We start from the raw sequence: 21,646 nt of genomic DNA on the forward strand, positions 1-21,646 counted from the left end.
TTGTTAATATTTTTTTTATAATTTTTTTTGTTTATTTCATATATTATAGGAGTTAAATTGTATTTACACTCTTTTTTTTTTAAAATATAAATTAAAATGAAAAATGAATTCCATGAGTGCTGCTTTAATTTTCAAGAAATTCCAATCTGAAGTGGGTTGGGGGGGGGGGGGGGAAGGGGGGAGGGTTTTTAATTGTTAGTTTGTTGTACTGAAAATCAGATACAAAGTCAATAAAATACAAGCAAAGGATAGCAGCCGTTCTCTTCTCTCCACTGCTGCATCGCGGAGAGCTCCTCCGAAGCTCCACAAGGTATGTACTGCTATCTTCGTTTGGTTCCTCGTGCAACCTTCTCTTCCACTCTTTCTTCTTCTGTTTTCGTGGTTTTTCTGTTGCTGAGAGTAATCGTGATTTTGGTTCAACACTGAATATTCTCTAATTTAATGCATTTTTGGTTACTGTGTGCTCAAATTCGGGGGATCTTGCTTCAGTAGCCTAGAATTCGTGCATTTCTCCGTGATATGAATCTGAGTTCTGCATACTTTCTTAGTCTGGACTTTTACCGTTGTTTTGGGTAATTAAGTGCTGGTGTTCATAGAGTGAAGGAAATTGATTCGGAATCTCTGTGAAATTGATTAAGTTTTTCTGTTTTAGTAAGTTATGGAATTATCAGTTTAGCTGCGAGTGATTAGGATTTGCGGAAATCATTGGACTTTGAAGTAATATTTGCCGATATTGCTAAAATCCTTGGATATGATATATACATGGCATTTCTTCCTATATCTGGCAGATATTCTGCAGACAAAGACAACTTCTTTCTTTGGAGAATCTTTATAATTCTCTATTTCTTTTGAAATGATTAATCTTCTTAGAATTTCTCATTGATGGCACTCTAATTTGATAAGGTGTATCTTAACCTTGTCTCCTTCGTCTAAGCCCTAGATATCTTACCTTGCCTGTTTAACAACTAAAGACTTCATAGGAGCTACAAAACCAAGTATATAATTTAGCCAAGCTTATGTGGTTTGAAGATTTGGCTCTGGTCGTAGAGTCACGCTGCATTCAACTAGCTTAAGGTAGCCAAAGATAGAATTAAATTACTTGGATCAGTTAAATCTTACATTCTATAGTTGACAAGTCTGGCTTCTGAGGTACATATTGGATTAATCGAAGTTACAAATAAATTATGTTAAGAAAGGATTTGTAGTGGTAATTCAGAATGCATTTTTGACAAAGAGAATACATATTGGAGTTTTCTTGCATATATTCTTTTTAGGTCTTTCCAGACATTTTCCCTACAGTTATTGTCTGTCAAGTAACTAAATTCAAAGCATTTTTCCTTGATTATAAGAGACAGCAATAATAAATGCAATTATTACATGTTTGAAATAGTGTTCATACAGCTTCTCCAAAAAAAAAAAATAAATAAATAGTGTTCATACATCTTTGTCAGTTCTGGAATTGTGCATGCTTAGGTATTTGTTATCTTCTTTCCTCCATATTAGAATTAGCCACTTGTTATCTGTCTTATTCCTCAAGCTGTAGGGAGCTTGATATTTTGTGTCCTTGGTTTTCTTTTCTTTCTGTGTTCAGCTTGGAAAACTATTTACCTCATCATTAAACTTATAAAAGCTTTGACCTTCTCTGGCAGTATTTCATTTCAATATCTAGAGATTAAGTTGTATGTTCATGTATAAGATTTATGGAATGTTAATCTAATAGTAGGGGAGTTGGATACAGTACTAGAATAAGTATTATAAGTCCAAAGGAGAAGTAAGTTTAACGAGTGCGCAGATTTGGAGATGGTCATTTACAACTTGACTAGGCTCGCTTGTCATAAGTGGATTCTGTTTCCTTTGGTGATGAATCTTGCGAAGCTGCTGCACACTTCTCTAATCATGATGGTGAAGGAAAATGAGAAATGACGATCAAACACAAACTAATCCAAAGGCTAAAGAGATTGAAATAAGAAGTAGTTCGAAGAAAGGAGGTAGTCTCAAGCCTTGAATTTTAATGAATATTCAAAGAAGAAAGTAGCACAATTGTCGGGAGAGATTGTTGACCTATGCAGTAATAGTCATCCTTGTCGCAGGGCCCATGGCTTTAGCCTGCATACTATAATTGGAATGTGATTGGTGGTGCTCGACCCGGCATGCATGAACGTATATATATAATTATATATCATTATGGTTTGTGGGCAACAGACCATTAATTTTTGGTTGAATGTAGAGCATCATTTGCTTGGTAATTTCATTCGCTTTTTTAATATTGCCTCATTGCCTCTCTTAATGTGTTAACATATTTTTCTCCTTCAATCGAAATTTGCAGCTTCACTACTTAAAATCTCTGAACTTCTGAGGTTAGCTTCAAAGCTCTTTTTTATCTGTTTCTTTGTAAGTTCATTGCATTGCTCATCTTTGTCTCTTCATGCTATTAAGTTTATTGCATGTCTCCTGTCCTTTGGAAATCTTTGAATCAACAGGGTGATTGGGTTGAAACATTGGAGCCAAAAGAGTAACTTAATATGACACCAGGGGAAGAATTTAGGGAAGTTGATTTGAGTTCAACTGTCTTGAAGATTCTCTGAAAGCTGTTGTCTTGATACTACATTTCGTGTTCGAGTTAAAATGGACCCCTTTTCTAGTAAAGAAAAGGATGCCGACCACTCAGCTTTGCCAAGGTGTCGGATGGAGGGTGTAGCTGCAGGTTCGACAGATATTGGTGTGAGGTGCCCAAACCTAAAGGACCCATTTAGTATTGCTGAACTGATGAATTTTGATACATATGCTGGATGGTGCAACAGCCCCAGTAATTTGGCTGATCAGATGTTTCCGTCGTTCGCCTTGTCTCCTCTCACTTCGGCGTCCACAAATTTTTCACCCTTTGATGGATTGAACTTCATGCATCAGTATAATTCAGGAATTCCCATGGTGGATGGTGACATTATGGGAGGTTCATTCGTCAACGGAGATAAAGTGATGTTTCATCATATGGACAGTCAATTGCCTTGTGCAGCAAATTTTGCTGATGATGGGTTTGATTTGGTTGAGATGAGAGATAAGACCTCAAGCCAGCATAATCTAGTAGGTGAAGTAGGAGAGACTGTAATCCCAAGGCCTCCTGTGCAATCATTGGCTGAGAAAATGCTCAGAGCATTGAATTTATTCAAAGAATGGTCTGGAGGGGGTATTTTAGCCCAAGTTTGGGTTCCAATGAAGAATGGGGATCGGTACATCTTGAGCACCTGTGAACAACCTTATTTACTTGACCAAACACTTTCTGGATATCGCGAAGTCTCTAGATTATTTACTTTTGCAGCTGAATCAAAACCAGGTTCTTTCCTGGGGCTTCCTGGTCGTGTCTTTGCCTCAAAGATTCCGGAGTGGACCTCAAATGTGATGTACTACAATAAGGCTGAGTATCTGCGGGTGCAATACGCTGTTGATCATGAAGTCCGAGGGTCGATCGCATTACCTGTGTTTGAAGATGATTCGCTTGAAAGGTCATGTTGTGCGGTGCTAGAACTGGTTACCATGAAAGAGAAGTCCAATTTTGATTTGGAGATGGAAAATGTGTGTCGTGCACTGCAGGTTAGTTTCAGAATCAATGTTAAACCCCCATGCACTAAATTGCTATATTGTCTTTGGGATGTTAAAAAATAATGTCATCCAAAGATGAACTACCAATCACTACTATCTAAAGAAAAAGTATGAAAAGAATTTGGAGACTCTCACACATAAACCCAGGGACAGTTCAAAAGGACCACGCAAATTGGGGCCCCAGGGAAGTAGTCTGTTTTCCTTCATTTCTTACATGAAGACAACCAATCTCCCTGAGTAGTTCACTTTTCTGTCAAAGTGGTTGAATATGGCAATACTCCACTGTGGTAAACAGGAAAAGCATGACACTGAAAATGCATGCCATCACATGTCAAAATCATATAGGTGTTATTGCTCTTTGGAATCAAAATCATACATAGCGTTTTTGTTATCTTTTTATTTAACAGGAAAAGGAATTCGTGATGTGTTGTATTTTCTTAATGCATTTGTCCGATGAGTAGACAATTTTATGTCTGATTTTGTTGCCTATTTCATCCACTTCTGCTTTAAGTGTATTGCCATTTGTTCTTCCTTTGGGTTTAAGGAAGAAATTTATTTCTTTCTGCCGTTTTTATGGTTTTCGATTGGGGGCTTGATTTGTTTTTCTCTCTTTTTCTCTCATTATTTTATCCTTTACTTTTAGCATGAAGGAAATCGGGGCATGTCATATTGAATAAAAAGTGTAATAAATGGCAGTGCACATGCATTAAAATGTTCTAGTGTCATATTTAGTATTATGCTCGCAATGAAAAAAGGTTTTGCTACATCTCTTTGAAGTCTGAGCAATTATTATGAGACCATCAACCCACTTTTTGGTTGCCATCAAAGATGGACCACATAACTAAGCATTATAAATATTGTCCAGTGATTTTGTAGAATATTTCTCCCTTTCCTCTATTCCTTGGTTGTGGAGAGTTTTTACATATGAGTGGGTGCTGGATTTAATTCTTATGAATAACCTTATGAGAATTGTATTTTGCGCATCACTTTGAGATTTTTTAACTCTGAAGTGTCAACATTTCAGGCTGTGAATTTAAGGAGCAGTGTACCTCCAAGACTTTATCCCCAGGTTTTTATAAAACATTTGTTTTGATTCTCTAACTCATTTAGATTATTTTGATTCCATGGTCGTGATGGTCAACCTGTTTTAAAATCAATTTTAACTTGCAGAGTCTCTCTAAAAACCAACGGACAGCTTTAGCTGAGATTACAGATGTTCTACGTGCCGTTTGCCATGCACATCGACTACCTCTTGCACTAACATGGATTCCTTGTAGTCAAATAAAGGGGCTTGGTGAGGAAGGATGCAGTCAGAGTGCACATGAGAAATGTGTCCTATGCATTGAGAGTACTGCCTGTTATGTGAATGACAAAGATATGAAGGATTTTGTGCATGCATGTGCGGAGCATTCTCTTGAGGAAGGACAAGGTATTGTTGGGAAAGCTCTTCAATCAAACCACCCCTTCTTCTACCCTGATGTGAAGGAATACCATATAAGTGAGTACCCACTTGTTCATCACGCCCGCAAATTTGGCCTAAATGCTGCTGTTGCAATCAGGCTGAGAAGTATGTACACTGGTGAAAATGACTATATATTGGAGTTCTTTCTTCCGGTCAATATGAAAGGAAGTACAGAACAGCAACTCTTACTTAATAACCTCTCCAGTACCATGCAGAGAATATGTAAGAGTTTGAGAACTGTGTCAGATGCCGAATTGCAAGGGGGGGAAAGTTCCAAAGTTCAATTACAGGACGTTGAAGTGAGAAATATACCAGCAATGGTATTATCTAGGAGGAGTTCTGAGCAATCGCTTACTAATGGAAACTTAAACTCTGTCGACCATGCAACTCAAAATACATCTGATTCAACAAGCACAGGAGTAGAAGCTGATGGTCCTAATGAACAGGTACCTATTCATCTGCAACTTTGGACTTTGCTGTTGTTGCATCAATGCTCTCATTGTTTACTTTGAGGAACCTTATGCTTATGGATATATTTTCATGGTTAGGGTGTGTTTTTCACTGGTCTAGCTAGCATGTTGAAACATAAATTTTACTGCATGATGTGCTGCTCTTTCTGTAACTTTTGTAGGTACTATGAGGAAAAGAAAAATCTGACTGGTAACGAAGAAAATCAAACATTATTGGAAATTATCTGGAGTATATACATATACAATCTCAGATGTAGAAAGTGTATCTTTAGATACTTAAGAAACATATAATTGCGAACGCTGGAGAATAAAAGTTAAATACCGAAAAGAGTGTTAGACTCCTGAGGTTCTTTTTCTTATCTTCTTTTATCTGTTATGACTATGCATTTTGGATTAATTCTGCTCAGTTCTTTAGTGGCTTGTGGATAGAGCTCTTAGTGCCTCTTTTTTAATTGTTATAGAGAATGATTGGATCAAGGAAACATATGGAGAAGAAGCGTAGCACAGCTGAAAAGCATGTCAGCTTAAGTGTTCTTCAACAATACTTCTCTGGGAGCCTTAAAGATGCTGCAAAAAGCATTGGTGGTAAGTCTTCGTGCTTACGCATCCCAAAACTTTGATGATATACATCATTACTCATGCAATATCGTGCACACACAAATATAAAAGTACAGATACATGTGGAATTTTGGTACCTGGATTTTAATTCTAAAACTCAGGATAATAGATACCAAAACTCCAATCTCATCGATGTAAATGCAAATAACCTTAATTTTTAAAAATAGATTTTAGTGCCTATATTTTCTTATAAATAACCAAAAAAAGAGAAATCATATACATAACCATAAAATATGCATAACAAGAGCATACAAAATTTATTTGCTCCTTTCTATTTTTCCTAACTTTTTTGGACTTTATCTTAATTGGCCTAATTAAAGTATAGCTCAAAAGTAAATAAAATATTATACAGCAAATGTTTCTCTTAGTCTTTGTTCTCTTATTCGTAAATTTAAGTATTTTAGCATTAAGTTCGAAATATCTTTTATTAAAAACTATTACTCATATCCAAGTTTATTTTAATTTTAAATATTTATGTAACTATAAACGTTATCTATTTATTTATTTATTTGCCGCAATAAGTTTGTCTTTACTTAATGAAAAATAGATTAATCACTTAAAATGATGACTGGTTAAAGATCAAAATACAAAGAAGTATTAATAAAAATTTTACTACAAAATTTAGTCTAGATTTTTTCAAAATATATATCACCATATACATGGTATTTGAAGCATTGCATAAGATCAAATCAAATACTTTTATATTTTAAGAATTAATATATACAATTTCTTTATTGAAATCAGCCATATTATCATACGATTATTAACTCAAAGACTTGCATAGAGGCTGACTTTGTTCACTATTTGCTTCCGTTGCGGCTTCCTTTTCTCTTCATCATTCATTTCAATAAAGAAATATAACAGAAAAATAATATTATATGAATAATTTACAAAACAATTATTTTAATAATGGTGACGTAATATTTTGTGTCATAACTTTTAAATCGTATAATTAAATATAACAACTTCTAAAGGGAAATTTGGTATCAGAGTTTTGTTGTGGATGTCATTGCATTGATATACATGTTAACAAATATTTGAAGTATTTCCAAAGTTTAGTCTTAAGTGGCAACTTGATAAGATATTTGATGAATTTCTTTAACCTTTTTTCCTTTAGCATATGCACTCTTTGGATTCTTGTTCCAATCTCTTATGTTTTATCATATACGAACTGTAAAATTATATTAATCCTTATAACTAACATGAAAATATGTTAATAATTACTATATAATAATTCAGAGAAAAAATCTTGACTTTTTTTTATCTCCTCTTCTATAAAGAAATATAACAAAATAAAATCATAAACAAACCATAATAAAAAATTATTAGTTCTTTGTTTTTTTCTCTATTATTGTTAGCCCTAATTAAAGCAAAACATGGAAAGAAAATGCAATACCATATACAATTACTTCTCTTAGTTTTTCTACTTTTTCCCTAAATCAGTATTTAGAAACGAATTTAAATTTCAAAGTTATTTGCTCAGCAGGGTTCATTTGCTTTTTATTTTTTATTTTAAGTATAAATGTGTATGCTAATAACTAGGAGTTAAATAAACTCAGATCTAAATCACAATCTGAGAGTGTCATGCATATAGGAGTTGAAGAGTTGGTATTCTTTTATTAACTAGTGTGATGCTAATTAGCAACAGCCAAATAGATTTTAATTTATATCATTAATCTTATACAAATGGTATAACAAGGACATCTAAGTCCAACCCATAAATCAAAGAGACATTCAAACATATTTTGAGTAGAATAGAAATGTAAACTAGATGAATTTATGGAGTACGTTGTACTGTTAATGCATACATACCAGTAGCAGAAGTGAACATACCGAAGCATCTATGCAAATATTAGACTCATGATATGCCATTTTTGGTTTTATATAGTGTGCCCGACCACTCTCAAAAGAATATGCAGACAACATGGCATCTCAAGATGGCCTTCTCGCAAAATAAACAAGGTAAACCGATCGTTGAAGAAAATACAAAGTGTGCTCGACTCTGTTCAAGGAGTGGAAGGAGGACTGAAGTTTGATCCAACTATGGGGGGCCTCGTGGCTGCTGGCTCTATTATCCAACAATTTGATTCTAGAACAAGTGGTGTCTTGCCTGATAAAGACGACATGATCAGAGACTCAGATTTAGTTATTCAGAATGCAACTGAACCCTCACCATCTTTTATGGACATCGAAACCACCATAGTGAAAATGGAAGAAGAGAGTCTATTAGATGGAAACCAATTGGCAGGAGAGGGTAAATCCAATCCTCTTCGCCTGCAAAATCCTGAGAAGTCCAAGCTAGCTGAATTAGATGCTGGCCTCTCATGGCCTGCTAGTCCAAACAATGTACCTTGGACTACTGCAAATGTGGCCCCAAGTTCTTTCCTTTTGCGAGAAAGATGCAATAGATCGGTTTTGGACCATTCTAGTATGAAACCCGTCTCTTCTGAATCTCATTTCATTTCCCGTAACTCAAGCTCCATGGCAGCTGGTGATGAGATAGAGACCAAATTAAATGATGATACTGGGATTGATGGGGATGATGGAGTTGTAGAACATAACCAACCCACTTCCTCAGGCATGACAGATTCATCAAACGGGTCTGGATCTGGCTCAATGATGAATGGTAGTTCATCAAGCTCTAGAAGTTTCGGCAAAAGGCAGAATCCTAAGACTGAGGCAAGCCATGGTGACAGTGGGTCTAAAATAATAGTAAAAGCTACATATAAAGAAGATACAATCCGGTTTAAATTTGAGCCAGCTGCTGGTTGTATTCAACTGTACGAAGAAGTAGCAAAGAGGTTCAAGCTACAGATGGGCCACTTCCAACTCAAGTATCTTGACGACGAAGAGGAATGGGTGATGTTGGTAAGTGATTCAGATTTGCAAGAATGCCTCGAAATAATGGATTTTGTGGGTTCTCGAAACGTGAAGTTCCTGGTACGTGATGTGCCAAGCACCATAGGAAGCTCAGGTGGAAGCAACTGCTTCTTGGGAGATGGATCTTGATAATCTATACTTAGGTAACCATCCGAAGTAAACAAATCTCCTCTTTATATCATCAACTGATCAGTCACTTGCTGTATCATAAAACATGTGAAGATGGGCTTCTTGGCAAGTAGCATTTTTTCTGGATGCTGCTTCTGTATTCATGTTTCGACATGGCTGGTTTTGTTCCAGCAGAAAAGGACGCAAAAAGAATACAAGTGGTCAAGTGTTTGGTGGTGAACCCATCGCAGGTGATGTATGTTTCTCAATCTTGTACATGTTTGAAGAATTATAAAGTTGTAGCCGTCGGTTGATGGGAGGGAGCACTCTACGTATCGTGCCCCCACCTAGTTTGTACAGGTACGTTTCAACAACTACAGATAGGAAAGCATTAGAATGTAAGATCTTTATAAAAGTTATATTTATTTTTGTATGCAATTTATCTATACCAAAGTAGTAGAGTGGAAGCACCGTGCTAGCTGCCATGTGTTTTCGATCGCATTTAACTTGCCAACGAAAAACCTCTATTTTTGAGAATGCTTTGATGCTCTTTTAATTTATGGTTCATAGGTATAGAGGAATAATTTTAGTATTGGCTGTTAGGCTATTTCTCATCACTCCGTTGCATTATCATCAAACTATTTAAGAAGCATGATTTAGTAAATTTTACATCAAGAAAGTTAGAGAGAAATGAAGATCAAATATTGGGTATAACTGCGCATATCATGTCATTGGTGCCACACTTTTGCTGCTGTAGAATTCATATTGAAGGAGTTGCTCCAGACAGGACCCTTTTAAGTTGTTGAAAGGCAGGATGTGAATAGTATCTGTGGCAAAAGTTCATTAAAGCTTTTGCTCATTCATTCTTTAAGACTAGTAATTTGCGACACATTGGTATGTGCGTAATTTTTGCTATTATTTAAAAATAAAATATTTATAATTCTTTTGTTATTTCATAAACTATATATAAAATAATAAGTTAATATTAAATTTATAAAAAAATTGGTGAAACAAAAATAATGATTAAGAGGAAAAAAGATGCAAAATACAGAGAAGAATAAAAAAAAGAATCTACTGTTGAAAGATGATGGGGGAGTGGGAGTTAAATAATAAACAAAAAAAAGTTAAATATTAAAAAAAAGTCGGATTAAATGGTGAGGCATCAAAATCGTGTTTTTTTTTAATAATAAATAATAAATATTCATGGTTTGTTGTTTAGCAAAATATGTGTTTTTAGGAATAATTATATTTACGTCCCTTAATCTTTGGCGTAATTTCACAAACCACCTATGTTTTTTGATAAATACAGAAACCACCCTTATCAGCCTAAAATATGGCCGAAAGATGAAAAACGATCTACAATAAAAATTATTTAGAAATAAGCTAAGAGTTTGTTTGGTTGGGTGAAAAATAGGTGTATTAAAAAAGTGAAAGTGAAAGTAAAAAAGGATAAATAAGAAAAAATATTTAGTGTTTGATTTGGGAGAATAGATAGAGAGGAAGTAAAACTGGATGTATACAATACCTTTTCAGAATTCAATTTTGCTTTTATTTAAAATTGGGCAAAAAATTAAAAGCATAAGGCCAAAAGGACAAAAAGTACATATTTTATTTTTATTTATTTAACTAGACTGACATAAAATACATATTATTTTATAATTTATTAATTTTAGTAAAATTTAGTTATAAAGAAAAAATAGAGGATAATATTTATTGATGCCCTTCAAATATTTTTTTCTCAAAACTAAATATAAGAAGGTGGACCCCTACCAAGCAAGACCAACAGGCCTGTTCCTAGTGGCCTATGAGCAAGATATCAAATCCATAGCCTGTGTATCCTTTAGCAGGCCCGAGAAATGACTCAATCCAATAAGATGACTCCGTATACAACTAGAAAATCACATCACCTATGTGCACGTGACATCATAGACACATCATACTAAAAAATATCTAACTAACCCCACCTAGATCGGTTGAAGTCAACTTATCAAGCAGCAAGTACAAGATTCTCAAATTCTCTAGTTGATTGAGCAAGACTCCTTCAAATGGTTGTATTTTTTTCATATAAGTCCAAATCTCAAACAGATTCTTTTATTAGTTAGCTAACTTGTACAGCTTTCCAAAAATTTGTTCCACAACCATTTATAAACAGAGGCTCTGTGCAATTATTTTGGCAACGAAGATCTCATATTCTAACTTGCACTTTCCAGCACATTTGGGCATTCCACTTGCGTTTTATCACTTTATTATCATACTATATCACTTCAATTCAATTACACCACCATTATTTTCACCTTCATTTTGAGTTTTCCCTTTCATTTATTCAGTAAATCGATTACTAACTTAACAATCGGAATGCTAATCTCTGTTTCGCAGGTTAGTCCCCTATTACTTTAGAATTTTCGTGAAGATCCTTCTCTCCCTGTTGCAGAAGGTTATGTTGTTCCACCTCCAGGGCAGGTTCTAGGGGGTCTCAATGCCCCCACTCTATCCTTTGACCCGACAGGTCTATCTGCTGCCAATAACCCGCTCTTATATGAGTAGTTTCGCCAATTCATCTTGGAGACCGTGAACTCAACCCTCCGAGATTCCCTTGCTGGCGGAGTAGGTTAACCGCTCAAGTAGGTGTAAAGAGTTCGCCCTCATTTGACCTTTATACTCATAATAAAATATCTATTTTGCACTTGACCTCTAAAAACCACATGTTTCCAAATGATCTTGCATATAGATAGAAGATCAACATGTTGTCTTAGCTCATTTTCACATTAAATTTGTTTTAATTTTATTTATGTTCACATGTTTTAAACACGAATGCTCGAAAAATTCAGAGGCTGCACCCCTTTTACCGAAATCAGTAGCCGTAGTGTGTCCCACAAGACGTAACGCACAGATCCTATCTTGGGGCCCTCACTTTTTAGAGGTTTCACTAATTATTAACCAATTTGTATTTAGCTTTTAATTGGTAAATTTATTTTAAAATATTTGATATCAACAATATATATTCACTTTTGTCACTAATTTAAAAGTTGAAAATGCAAGTACAACCAAACAAGGATATTTTCAATATATTAGTAGGGATTGATGTCAATATATTTTTGGGTAATCTAAAATGATTTTCTCTGAGATTTAATATAATTATGATTATTTCTTTGTTGTTTGAAAAATTACAAATACCCCCTTGATATTTGATGAAATTATATAATCCTTGGATGAAGGTATGAAATTATCAACTTTGCCCTTACAGTATTTTTTTTAAAAAAATTAAAAATTAATCAGGGTGGATGAAAAATTCTAAAAATTATAAAAAAAATTATCCACTTAGTCCATAAAAAATTCAAAAAAATTAATAAAATAAATAAAATTATACTTTTAATCCGTAAGGGCATTTTGGTTAGTTCACCACAAAAATTGATGAAAACCTAACGGATTGGACTATTTGTTAGATGGCCGTTAAAATTAAGGGATATTGATAATTTTTCGAATAATGAGAAGATTTTCGTAATTATGTCAAACCTCAACAGACGTCATTGTGAATTACCCTACATTTTTTCCTAGTAAGTAAATGTGTCCAAAATCATCATATTTGACACACTAAAAAGCTACTAAATTGATTCAGTCAAAAAATAAAGGTCCTGGTTAGTATCAGACAGTAAGGTTAAAGATTAAAAACTTTCCTCCACCCACACCCACAGAAGTTCCATCCATGTACCACCAAGGGTTTGCTAAGTAACAAATATGTGAACTTGCATCCTCCAGAGGTTAATTTATATCTCAAATATAACAATTCCAATACTTAAAACAGGGAAAAATCTTAACCCATGTCTGACATTGTTTCCAGCCCTGATTCAGTTTTCAATCGAAAATGTATGTTTTCAATTTTGTATAAATTCGGGGGGAAATAAAATATATTTGAATTAGTTGATAAGATTATATTTTTTGCTCTTAATGATGTCAAACCAATATACTTCTATATTTGAACGAAACTGATCATTGTGCTTTTATTTACTTAAAACTGTTGGTAATGCTAAATCAATGTATTATGAAAAAAATATATTATTAGTTTATTAAGTTATTGATTAAAAAAATTGTATATGTAAGTACATATAAAAAATGTAACAATCAAGAATGATGACAAAAATATGTTTACTGAAAATACATATAAACAATTATGTTTTGTTTAAAAAGCTAATAGTTGAGAATGAAAGTGAAGCTGGACAAAGTAAAAGTCTGAAGTCTCGTGGATTGTATGAAGATGAACATACCACATAAAAGAATACAAAGCTGCTCTACAACTTCTACAATGTATATAGGCATAGCCCTCTATGCCACAACATATATTATGTACATAATTTCCTGCTTGATGAATTGCAAATTCTCCAAAAACCAGGAGGCAGATAATGGCATCAACTTAAATTTAATGAACAACACATTATTTAAAGGTCAAGCCATACTATGTAGGATATGCTGGAAAAAGAGGTCTTCTGTAGTTGTAGCCTTGTTGTTCAGGACACAATCTCTGTAGCCTTGCTGTTCGGGATATGTAAATTATTGGAACTAATAGCTGCTCCAGAAATTATTTCAGACTTTGATCTCATCCACCGAATGGCATGAAATGTGTTCAGGCACAATCTCTCCGCAGCCATTTCTGTGCAGAAAACTTATAACTATGGCAACTAACAGCAGCTCTAGAAATCATGTCACTTGATCTCATCTTCACACAGTATGATTTCAGTTTGCTTAGAGTCTGAAGAACATGCTCAGAAGCCCGCTCAATTATCTTGTTGCATTTTCAAGCCTATCAGATATCAATAAACAAGAAACCAGCTCCAAGAGTTCTGAACAAGAGAAGTACCTCCATCTATCTTCTATTTCATAGCAGAGATATAATGCAATTAGTTCAAATATTTCTCAGTTCAAATGCTCGACTGCTTAAGAAAAGAAACCAAGGCCAACCCTGATTTTGACCTTCTACTTAAGCTTTCTATTACAACGTCCACTCCTCAACTCCTTTGGGTTGTTCAGCAGCTTCGAATAAGAAGTTCTTTCAGGTGTTTTGCACCTGCATTCCTGCACACATGAACTACACTCGGTTACAGATCGGTTCATATTGATGTAGTAGAGTTTGGTTAAACACTTCATTAAGTTATTATGACTAAAAAGTCATAAAAAGTTTGTATGTAGATTTTCATGCACAATGATCCAGCTATAAAGATTAAGCTCACAGAAGAAACTAATTTCTCAAGGGCTACATCTCTGGCTAGCTGTTCCCATTAGGTCAGCGGATCAAGTGCCTTCAAAGGCCTTGTGAGTGCAGCTACAATCTGTCAAGCCAATAAACACAGATGTTTCTACAGTACAATATAATTTGAAAAAGTAAATAACAAGTTACTTCTTATGAGGCTCCTTTGCAACATATGGGGATGCCTTCACAAGGGTTATCCTTTGAAGATTATCTTCTCCCATCTTGTCCTGGCCAGTACTCACAATTATATGTTCCTTTTTGTTGCATATATAATGATATGGAATGTAGTCACAACATTCTGATCAAACTACATAACAACAGCACACTGAATCTCCCCTTCAATCACCATCGAACAAGCACTTTCCACGTCTCTTCTTTGTTAAGGCATTGACTACTGCCATTCCATCTCAACTACAGCAACCAACAGCACATTTTAACTCCCATAACCGTCATCACCACTACAAGCACCAGCCTTCTTAAAACTGACTATTGATTGGTCATCTAAAGTAAGTTTTGTGTCTAGCAGTAGACTTGAATTCCAGAGATGATGGCAGAACAGGCCTCGTTTCACATTATTTCTTTAACTTTTTGTAGTAGATCTCCATATGGTTATTGGAAAAACATCTACATGTGCTATAAATCAGTGCAATTAGTTCTAACAGTCTGAGGTAAACATTTCGAAAAACAAGAACAAATACCACATACTTTTTCTGATATGGTGTATTGCGCTTGGGGCATCATTTGTGATATACCCAGAGTAAAGCCATCATATGTAATAGGTACTAAAACAGACCTGAAATACTAGACTAGCATTGTAATAGAGGCACCAGATTGTGGATGCAGCCCATGTCCCAATCAGTGAAGTGTCTCACACAAATTGCAGGAGAAACTTCGAATTAGTTTATAATTGCATGCAGGGTTTCTTTGCAATTTGGCTTAAACATTTTGACAAAGCAAGAGGAATACCAAACTTAATACCATGGTCCATAGAGCATTGGATTTTCACTTGTGGGAATGTACAATACTATCATGTGGTAGTGGTAGTTCTGGTACGTCTAGTTGTGATATAATTTCCAGGGATAATAACATTTACACAATGTGACCAATGATCAGAAACCAACCTCTCTTTTCTATAATTACATAAACCACTCCAAACGGCCAAAAAGCAAGGATAGTTTGTGTAATGATATTGACATTTTTGGGAGGTGTGTGTGTAATTTTTCAAAATAAAAAGCGTGGCTTGTGTAAATGATCTTGACATTTATGATGGGTGTATGTGCAATTATCCAAAAGGCAGGGGGTGGTTTGTGTTAACAAACCATAGGTCAAGGTGTGTAAATATAATTATCACTAATTTCTAACTTATTTAAGATATTGTGATTTATATTGATGTCAAACTAGTTGGTTGGATAGTTCTAACAACTTTCTTCTCTTCTCTCCCTCAGAGTATATGGCTCCAAAATAGAGCAACAGTCGGAGGCATTTCTGGTTGTTACCAAAAAGGGTGTAGTCGGTGACACTTGGAGTAGAACAGGAGGTGCATTATGGTTCATTACAAGTGGAGGTGGCAGCAGCAAGGGCAGTTGCAGTAGACGAAGCAATGATGGTTATTTAGCAAACAAGTAAATTGAGAGGGTAGGAACTCAACTTGTTCTCTATTATACAAGCGCAGTCCACTTCTCCTAATTGAGGGTAAAAATAAGAATTGTATTCATGCTGTACTCAAATACTCAAAAGAATCACCAAATTCACCCAAGAAATCTTTTTTGGGTTAACCTAAACATGGAGTTCAATGTCCAGAAGAGAAACTCTCAGTTCATTGTCCAGAAGAGAAACTCTCAGTTCAATGTCCAGAAGAGAAACTCTCTATGCCCTATGGTGGCTTTCCCCTTACGTTAGTGGATGAATGGAATATAACAATCAGCTCATTTACTCTCAACACCTTATAGAAAGAGCTTCCTTAATTATAAATTAATAAACTCACTTTAATAACTTAACTAATACTGTAGAAATAAACTGTACATGAAACTACTTAACTAATACTTAACATGGCATTCTTTTCATCAAATTTCATCCTTCGAATTCACTCATCAAACTTCTATTCCAGGGAATGCATATAGCAATTATTTCACTATCATTACAACTTTAGCAGACATTAGTGGAACGAATAGCAGCTCATAACTCAGAAGGCATTTTAAAACATCTCAATCTGTCATCACCGAGATTATACACAAGCCATAGGGGACTGGAAAAGTAAAACAAGCTCTACAGAACAATTTATTCTCATCCGTGAATTATCGGCTCATTTGTCCAACCACCCATAGCAGCAGAGTTACCAACATCCAGAAACATTACAATTATCACCATCATTCTGTCCCTGAACACTTTCATAAGCCTCTCCCATGACTCGTTTTTCATCACCAAGCACAGGCTGTCAAAACCAACTTGAGTTGGAGGATAACCAAGATTAAAGTCCAGTAACAGTTAAAAATCCAAGAACTTCCCATTCCTGATTCAAATACTTGCCCAAGACCAAACATTACTCTTGTTGGCCATGCCAAGCAAATCTTCTTGGAAAGAAATGAGATAAAATTGGAAATAAATTTTAGTAATGACATCAGTGAGTAGCATCCAATCTGAAACCAAGTTACAAATTCCTCACATCAGTGCACCAGATTACATGCACGTAGCCACATACACACATCAAGAAATACATCTTCTTGCATAAACCAAAGAAAGTAGAATAAATGGAGAGACACCATTTCCATGCAGCCTATCCATTCATCTTCTAGATATCATTTATCTGGCTAAACTTTTAAATTTTCTCTTTTGTCTCAAAACAGTACTCAGCAATCAGGCAATTCCTGTGCAATCTGGTAAAGAACCTATAGAAACTTGCCACGCTCCTACCATGTTAAAGATGGGTAACTGGGACAAAACTAAGTCTACTAATTGAATAACCATAGCGATATTCAGGGAACAAGTACTTTAAGCATAAATTAGAAAGTAAGAAGCATCAGAGGCCATTCATGAGACAGTGTCATGGTACTTACCTTATGAGCTTGGTTTATTGTGGTTCAAAAGCTCCTGCCTTCTTGCTTCAAGTTCCTTTAGATTATTACGGATAATTTGCACTTTCGATGTCAAATGATCATTATGGTTTTCAACATCCTTCATGAGAATAAGTAGCTGTTCACGATATGCTGAACTTAGACGTTTCTTTACCCGGAGTTCTGCAGTTAATTCTTGAATCCTTTTATCTTTCTCGTCCTATAAAAATTACACAATTTGATCAAATCATTAGTGGTATCAAACTGGCAACAAACAAAGGAAGCACTTCTTCCCTGAGCCTAGTAAGCAATGCACACCAGATAAGAAATTGCACATGTCAATGATACTGTTGTACCTTAAACTTAAGCAAATGGCATAAAGAAATGGCACTGAATTGGCAGATATTAGAACTCAAATTCTCGCAGAAAGTAATTTAGCACACATGACTCATCAACTTTACTCACATATAATCTTGTTTAAAATACAAGAAATACAACAGAAAACTAACCAAAGAGAGAGAAAGTCAAAAAAGGGTTCAAGGACAATCACCAAAGACAAGTGTTCCATAAGGTATGATGTTATGAAGTATCTTACATATATTACAAATCCTTTAAAATTGCATCTACATACTTCAAAGTGCAGAAACTTCATTTTCAGAAAGGCCAGGAATATTAAGTGATTATAGGACTTTGCTGACCAAGAAAAGATTGTACTTCATTTCTCTGAAGTTTTTGGGTTGAACTTTTTCCCCAATCCTTGTAAACAACAGTCTCCATGTCTATGTTCACTGACAACTGTTATTTGAGAAGTTTGAACTATTTTTTCATTAATTCTCAAATTCAGATAATATGAAACATTCGGCTTCTGGCAGTGAAATACCGTAATTTCTGCAACCCACTTCATTTATCATCTGAAGGTCAGTATTTCGCGCACCCCAAACTTGGAGCTTTGTGGAAGTTCCCATCATAGTATCAAGTAGAAAAGGGGAATGGGGATTCTCAAAGAATACACACACACAACATTCAGATAGAAAGAGGACCGGCTATTAAATGAAGTCTGGAGCCTGCATATTCATAGTGCAATACTGACTCGTCATGTCAAAATTCAGTTCAAGTGAACCCTTTAGTATCACAACAAATAGCGTTAAAGGACAAGTATCACATTATTATCACATAAAAATTATTATCTATCTCAACTTACATAATTATAAAATTTTCATCCAAATCCTAACTAGAAAGCAGAAACTATAGAAGCTATAGATACTTTTCTGTTTATTATCTCTATCCAATCATACAAGCTTCATGCAGATCCTGAACAATATTATCAGACTGTATAACCTTTTGACGTGCATTTTCATTTTCCTTTACTATGAGGAAAGACTAGGACAAGATCTTTTTCTATCCGTCCCGATTTAATCTTAGTATCTTTTCATTTTTCCAGTATTGGTAAAAAACATATCAAACCTGAGTTTGGACAATCTCAAGGAAACATCCGTTACCCATGCATGAATTAGCTAAAACCTTACAACAAAACGGGTAAACCTCGTAAAGATACAATATTTTACTGAAGAAAGATATGACACCAATAAAAATAGATCTTAAGAATTCTCCTATAAACAAGTTGGAGAACATTATTCTAGTTAAGACACTACGGAAAAACAATAATATCCTAAACTGTAACTTCTGAAACAAAATTACGGCAAGTTCTAAATAGCTACCAGCCTACCAAATCAAGCCATTCTTTAAACTCATTTCAGAAATAAAAATACTTGATCGTTGTTATAATTGCAAAGGAAATTTCTTTAGAAAGAGAGATAAATTATTTACATCGAATTAATTGTCATACTCATCAGATACAAGCGCATGCACACATTTGAAATTGATTCATATACCAAAATTTACATCACAAAAGATTACACGAGGATAAATTTTTTTAGTTCTTAATCAGTATTGCAATTTGCCTTCTAATTTTCACCTTAGAACTTTGTGTTCATTTCACACAAGTTTATTTTTCTTTTAGTTCCCCAGCATGTTCATTTTCTTTTTTTTTTTTTTTCAGCTACTTCTCAACCTCTCACAAACAGCAGTTGGTTAATAGCTATTATTGTCGTTAATAAAACAAGCTTTGACAATTTCTCAATCATTTTTTCAGGAACAAAAAGTAAAAGAAAAAAAATATTTTCGATGAGCATGTTAGCGGGCCATTAAACATCCAACAGTTGATGAACCCACATAAGGACAAAGAAGTTGAGGTATTGACAGGAGATATTGCAACAAGTTCAATTTCTTGAAACAAACCATAGAACCAACTGGAGGCAGAATGTCAGCTAGGGGACTGAGAAATAAAGAACTAGTGAAGAGGCATGAGTGATCAGGGAATACACAGTTACACACCACTCGGTACTTACAAATGTAGGGCGTCTCTTAGGCAACGAAACTACCAAAGGATGATTATGGTCTCTCACAAACTTCCGAACAATCCACCTCCCAGCACTCTCTTTCTTTACTAGGAGCATTGCAGTACAACCATCTCTCCGTTTTTCTCTGGTTTCATTGGAAAGACTACCTGACTTTTGAACATGAAGAATGTTTCTACATCCTAGCCCACGTGATATTAATGACCCATCACGTTCTGACTTACGAGATGATAAAACACGGGTCAAGAAACCTGCCCGGCCAGCATATTCTTCATAGTAAGCTCTAGCAGCAGCTTCCGTCTCGAATATCATACCTTCATAGGGTTCTCCTTTTCTGTCAACTTCACATGACGTCAAGTCCGCCATTACAGATGCTTCTATCATCTCCTTACCACCACCATCCAATCTATCTTCAACATCCACTGGAAGAAAATGTTGCATTACATCAGCCCAGTCATGACATTTTGTCATGCACTGAGATTTAAAAACAGAAAAAGTCACAAAAAGTGCACATACTGTGTTCAACCACCATTTTGAAACTTAAATTCTACGTAAAACTTCCCTCAAGTAGATCCCACTAACATACAACAATAGTCATAAAAGAAACTCCAACATAATCTTCACCTCATAAGAAAGTATTGCCTAGGCCTTTCAAGTTTAAGCTTTCCTAGCACCATGAGGAATTTGGAAACTGAAATAAAAAAGAGTAATAGACTAACGACACAATATTTCTCCAGAGAAACAGCCGGCATTACATAGTTCATAGTTCAACAGAAAAGAACAAAACTATGCGGGGCACAATAGGAAGCAACAATTTCACCCAAAAATTACAAGCTCTTAGAGATTTATAAACTTTAATCCCAACTCTTAGAAACTCGCCATAGAAGACCATCGGACAAAAATCTGAAATTAGGAGCCAAAGCACCCACATGAAATACTTTAAGTCTTCATATGTACAAGCATGTATTTTGAATTACACACGGAGTTTCCAACACAGCTAAATTGTTTACTCTAAAGGCATCAACCATTTGATAGTTCCTACGCTTCTAGGACTTCACCAGCAACTACATCCGTAGAATCCTCTAGTTTCATGAAATTCCATAAATAACCAAATTCTGCACCCAACATCACCAGGAAAAACGTGAAAAAACTGCATTTCCCGGCATAATAGAGAAACCCGGATTAATTAATTGGCTTCTGAAATGAAATTTCATGTAGTAAAATGCGCACATAAATAAACACAAACAAAATAACGAGAAGGAGAGGTGAGAACACAGGGTTTGTACTACTTACTGATTACGCTGAAATGCCTCCGCAATGCCTCTCCCCGAATTCAGGATGTTTCTGTGCGACTCTTCTAGTTTATTTCTTCTTCTTCCTGATCAATCAATCCGGAAAAGAAGAAGAGAAATGGGCACTCGGTAATATAATATTTGGTGCCAATTCCTAATTGACAAAAATCTCTAATTAGGTCACAAATTGTGTTGGAGTCCGGTTGGAACAAAATTGTTGAGTAAAAAAAGGGGGTTAATTATTTTTTCCACTTTTGAAGTATACCTATAATTGGGGAAAAATATTATTTTAGTTCGTTAAGTATGCCTAATTTTAATTTTAGTTCGATAATTATATCTATTTTTATTTAGGTCCAGTAATTTACGAAAGTACTTACTTTTAGTCCTCTAGTAGATTTTCAGATAATTTTACCTCTATGCAACTTTTAAAAGGCAGTTTCAGTCCATATGCACTCATAGGGGTAAAATTATCTGAAAATTTGTCAGATGACTAAAAGTAAGCAATTTCAT

At 35.0% G+C, this 21,646-nt stretch overlaps 2 protein-coding genes across 9 annotated transcripts; one reads left to right on the top strand and one right to left on the bottom strand.

The window, feature by feature from the left end:
• The first annotated feature begins 181 nt into the window (after nt 1–181).
• LOC105158751 (protein NLP9) lies at nt 182–11,818 on the top strand. 2 transcript variants are annotated; one of them, XR_016064675.1, is made up of 8 exons: nt 182–310; nt 2,327–2,357; nt 2,481–3,588; nt 4,622–4,666; nt 4,768–5,505; nt 5,991–6,114; nt 8,036–9,495; nt 11,512–11,818. XR_016064675.1 is itself a non-coding variant. In XM_011075595.3 (7 exons), the coding sequence occupies exons 3-7, from the start codon at nt 2,626–2,628 to the stop codon at nt 9,154–9,156; spliced, it is 2,991 nt and encodes a 996-aa protein (XP_011073897.1). In that variant the 5' UTR covers nt 182–310; nt 2,327–2,357; nt 2,481–2,625; the 3' UTR covers nt 9,157–9,573. The 2 variants fall into 2 exon arrangements, 1 of the variants encoding a protein (XP_011073897.1); XM_011075595.3 differs by lacking the exon at nt 11,512–11,818 and having other exon boundaries at nt 8,036–9,573.
• Nucleotides 11,819–13,377: 1,559 nt separating this feature from the next.
• Nucleotides 13,378–21,328, bottom strand: LOC105158752 (Far-red impaired responsive (FAR1) family protein). Of its 7 annotated transcripts, XR_016064787.1 has the most exons (5): nt 21,138–21,327; nt 19,836–20,318; nt 17,431–17,647; nt 14,358–14,456; nt 13,378–14,202 (listed from the first exon to the last, which is right to left on the bottom strand). XR_016064787.1 is itself a non-coding variant. In XM_020692823.2 (4 exons), the coding sequence occupies exons 2-3, from the start codon at nt 20,313–20,315 to the stop codon at nt 17,432–17,434; spliced, it is 696 nt and encodes a 231-aa protein (XP_020548482.1). In that variant the 5' UTR covers nt 20,316–20,318; nt 21,138–21,328; the 3' UTR covers nt 13,378–17,013; nt 17,431. The 7 variants fall into 7 exon arrangements, 5 of the variants coding, with proteins under 5 accessions (XP_020548482.1, XP_011073901.1, XP_011073899.1 ...); XR_016064786.1 differs by having other exon boundaries at nt 14,358–17,647; XM_020692823.2 differs by having other exon boundaries at nt 13,378–17,013; nt 21,138–21,328.
• Between the last annotated feature and the right edge of the window lie 318 nt (nt 21,329–21,646).

Source organism: Sesamum indicum, linkage group LG3, assembly GCF_026168435.1.
Source record: "Sesamum indicum cultivar Baizhima isolate 11 linkage group LG3, ASM2616843v1, whole genome shotgun sequence".
Taxonomy (NCBI): Eukaryota; Viridiplantae; Streptophyta; class Magnoliopsida; order Lamiales; family Pedaliaceae; genus Sesamum; species Sesamum indicum.

Coding starts and splice junctions, on each gene's coding strand:
- LOC105158751 (XM_011075595.3), top strand. CDS start 2,626: ATGGACCCCTTTTCTAGTAAAGAAAAGGATGCCGACCACTCAGCTTTG. Junction 3,589..4,621: donor ATGTGTGTCGTGCACTGCAG/GTTAGTTTCAGA, acceptor TCAACATTTCAG/GCTGTGAATTTAAGGAGCAG. Junction 5,506..5,990: donor CTGATGGTCCTAATGAACAG/GTACCTATTCAT, acceptor TAATTGTTATAG/AGAATGATTGGATCAAGGAA.
- LOC105158752 (XM_020692823.2), bottom strand. CDS start 20,315: ATGACAAAATGTCATGACTGGGCTGATGTAATGCAACATTTTCTTCCA. Junction 17,648..19,835: donor CTAAGAGACGCCCTACATTT/GTAAGTACCGAG, acceptor TAATTTTTATAG/GACGAGAAAGATAAAAGGAT.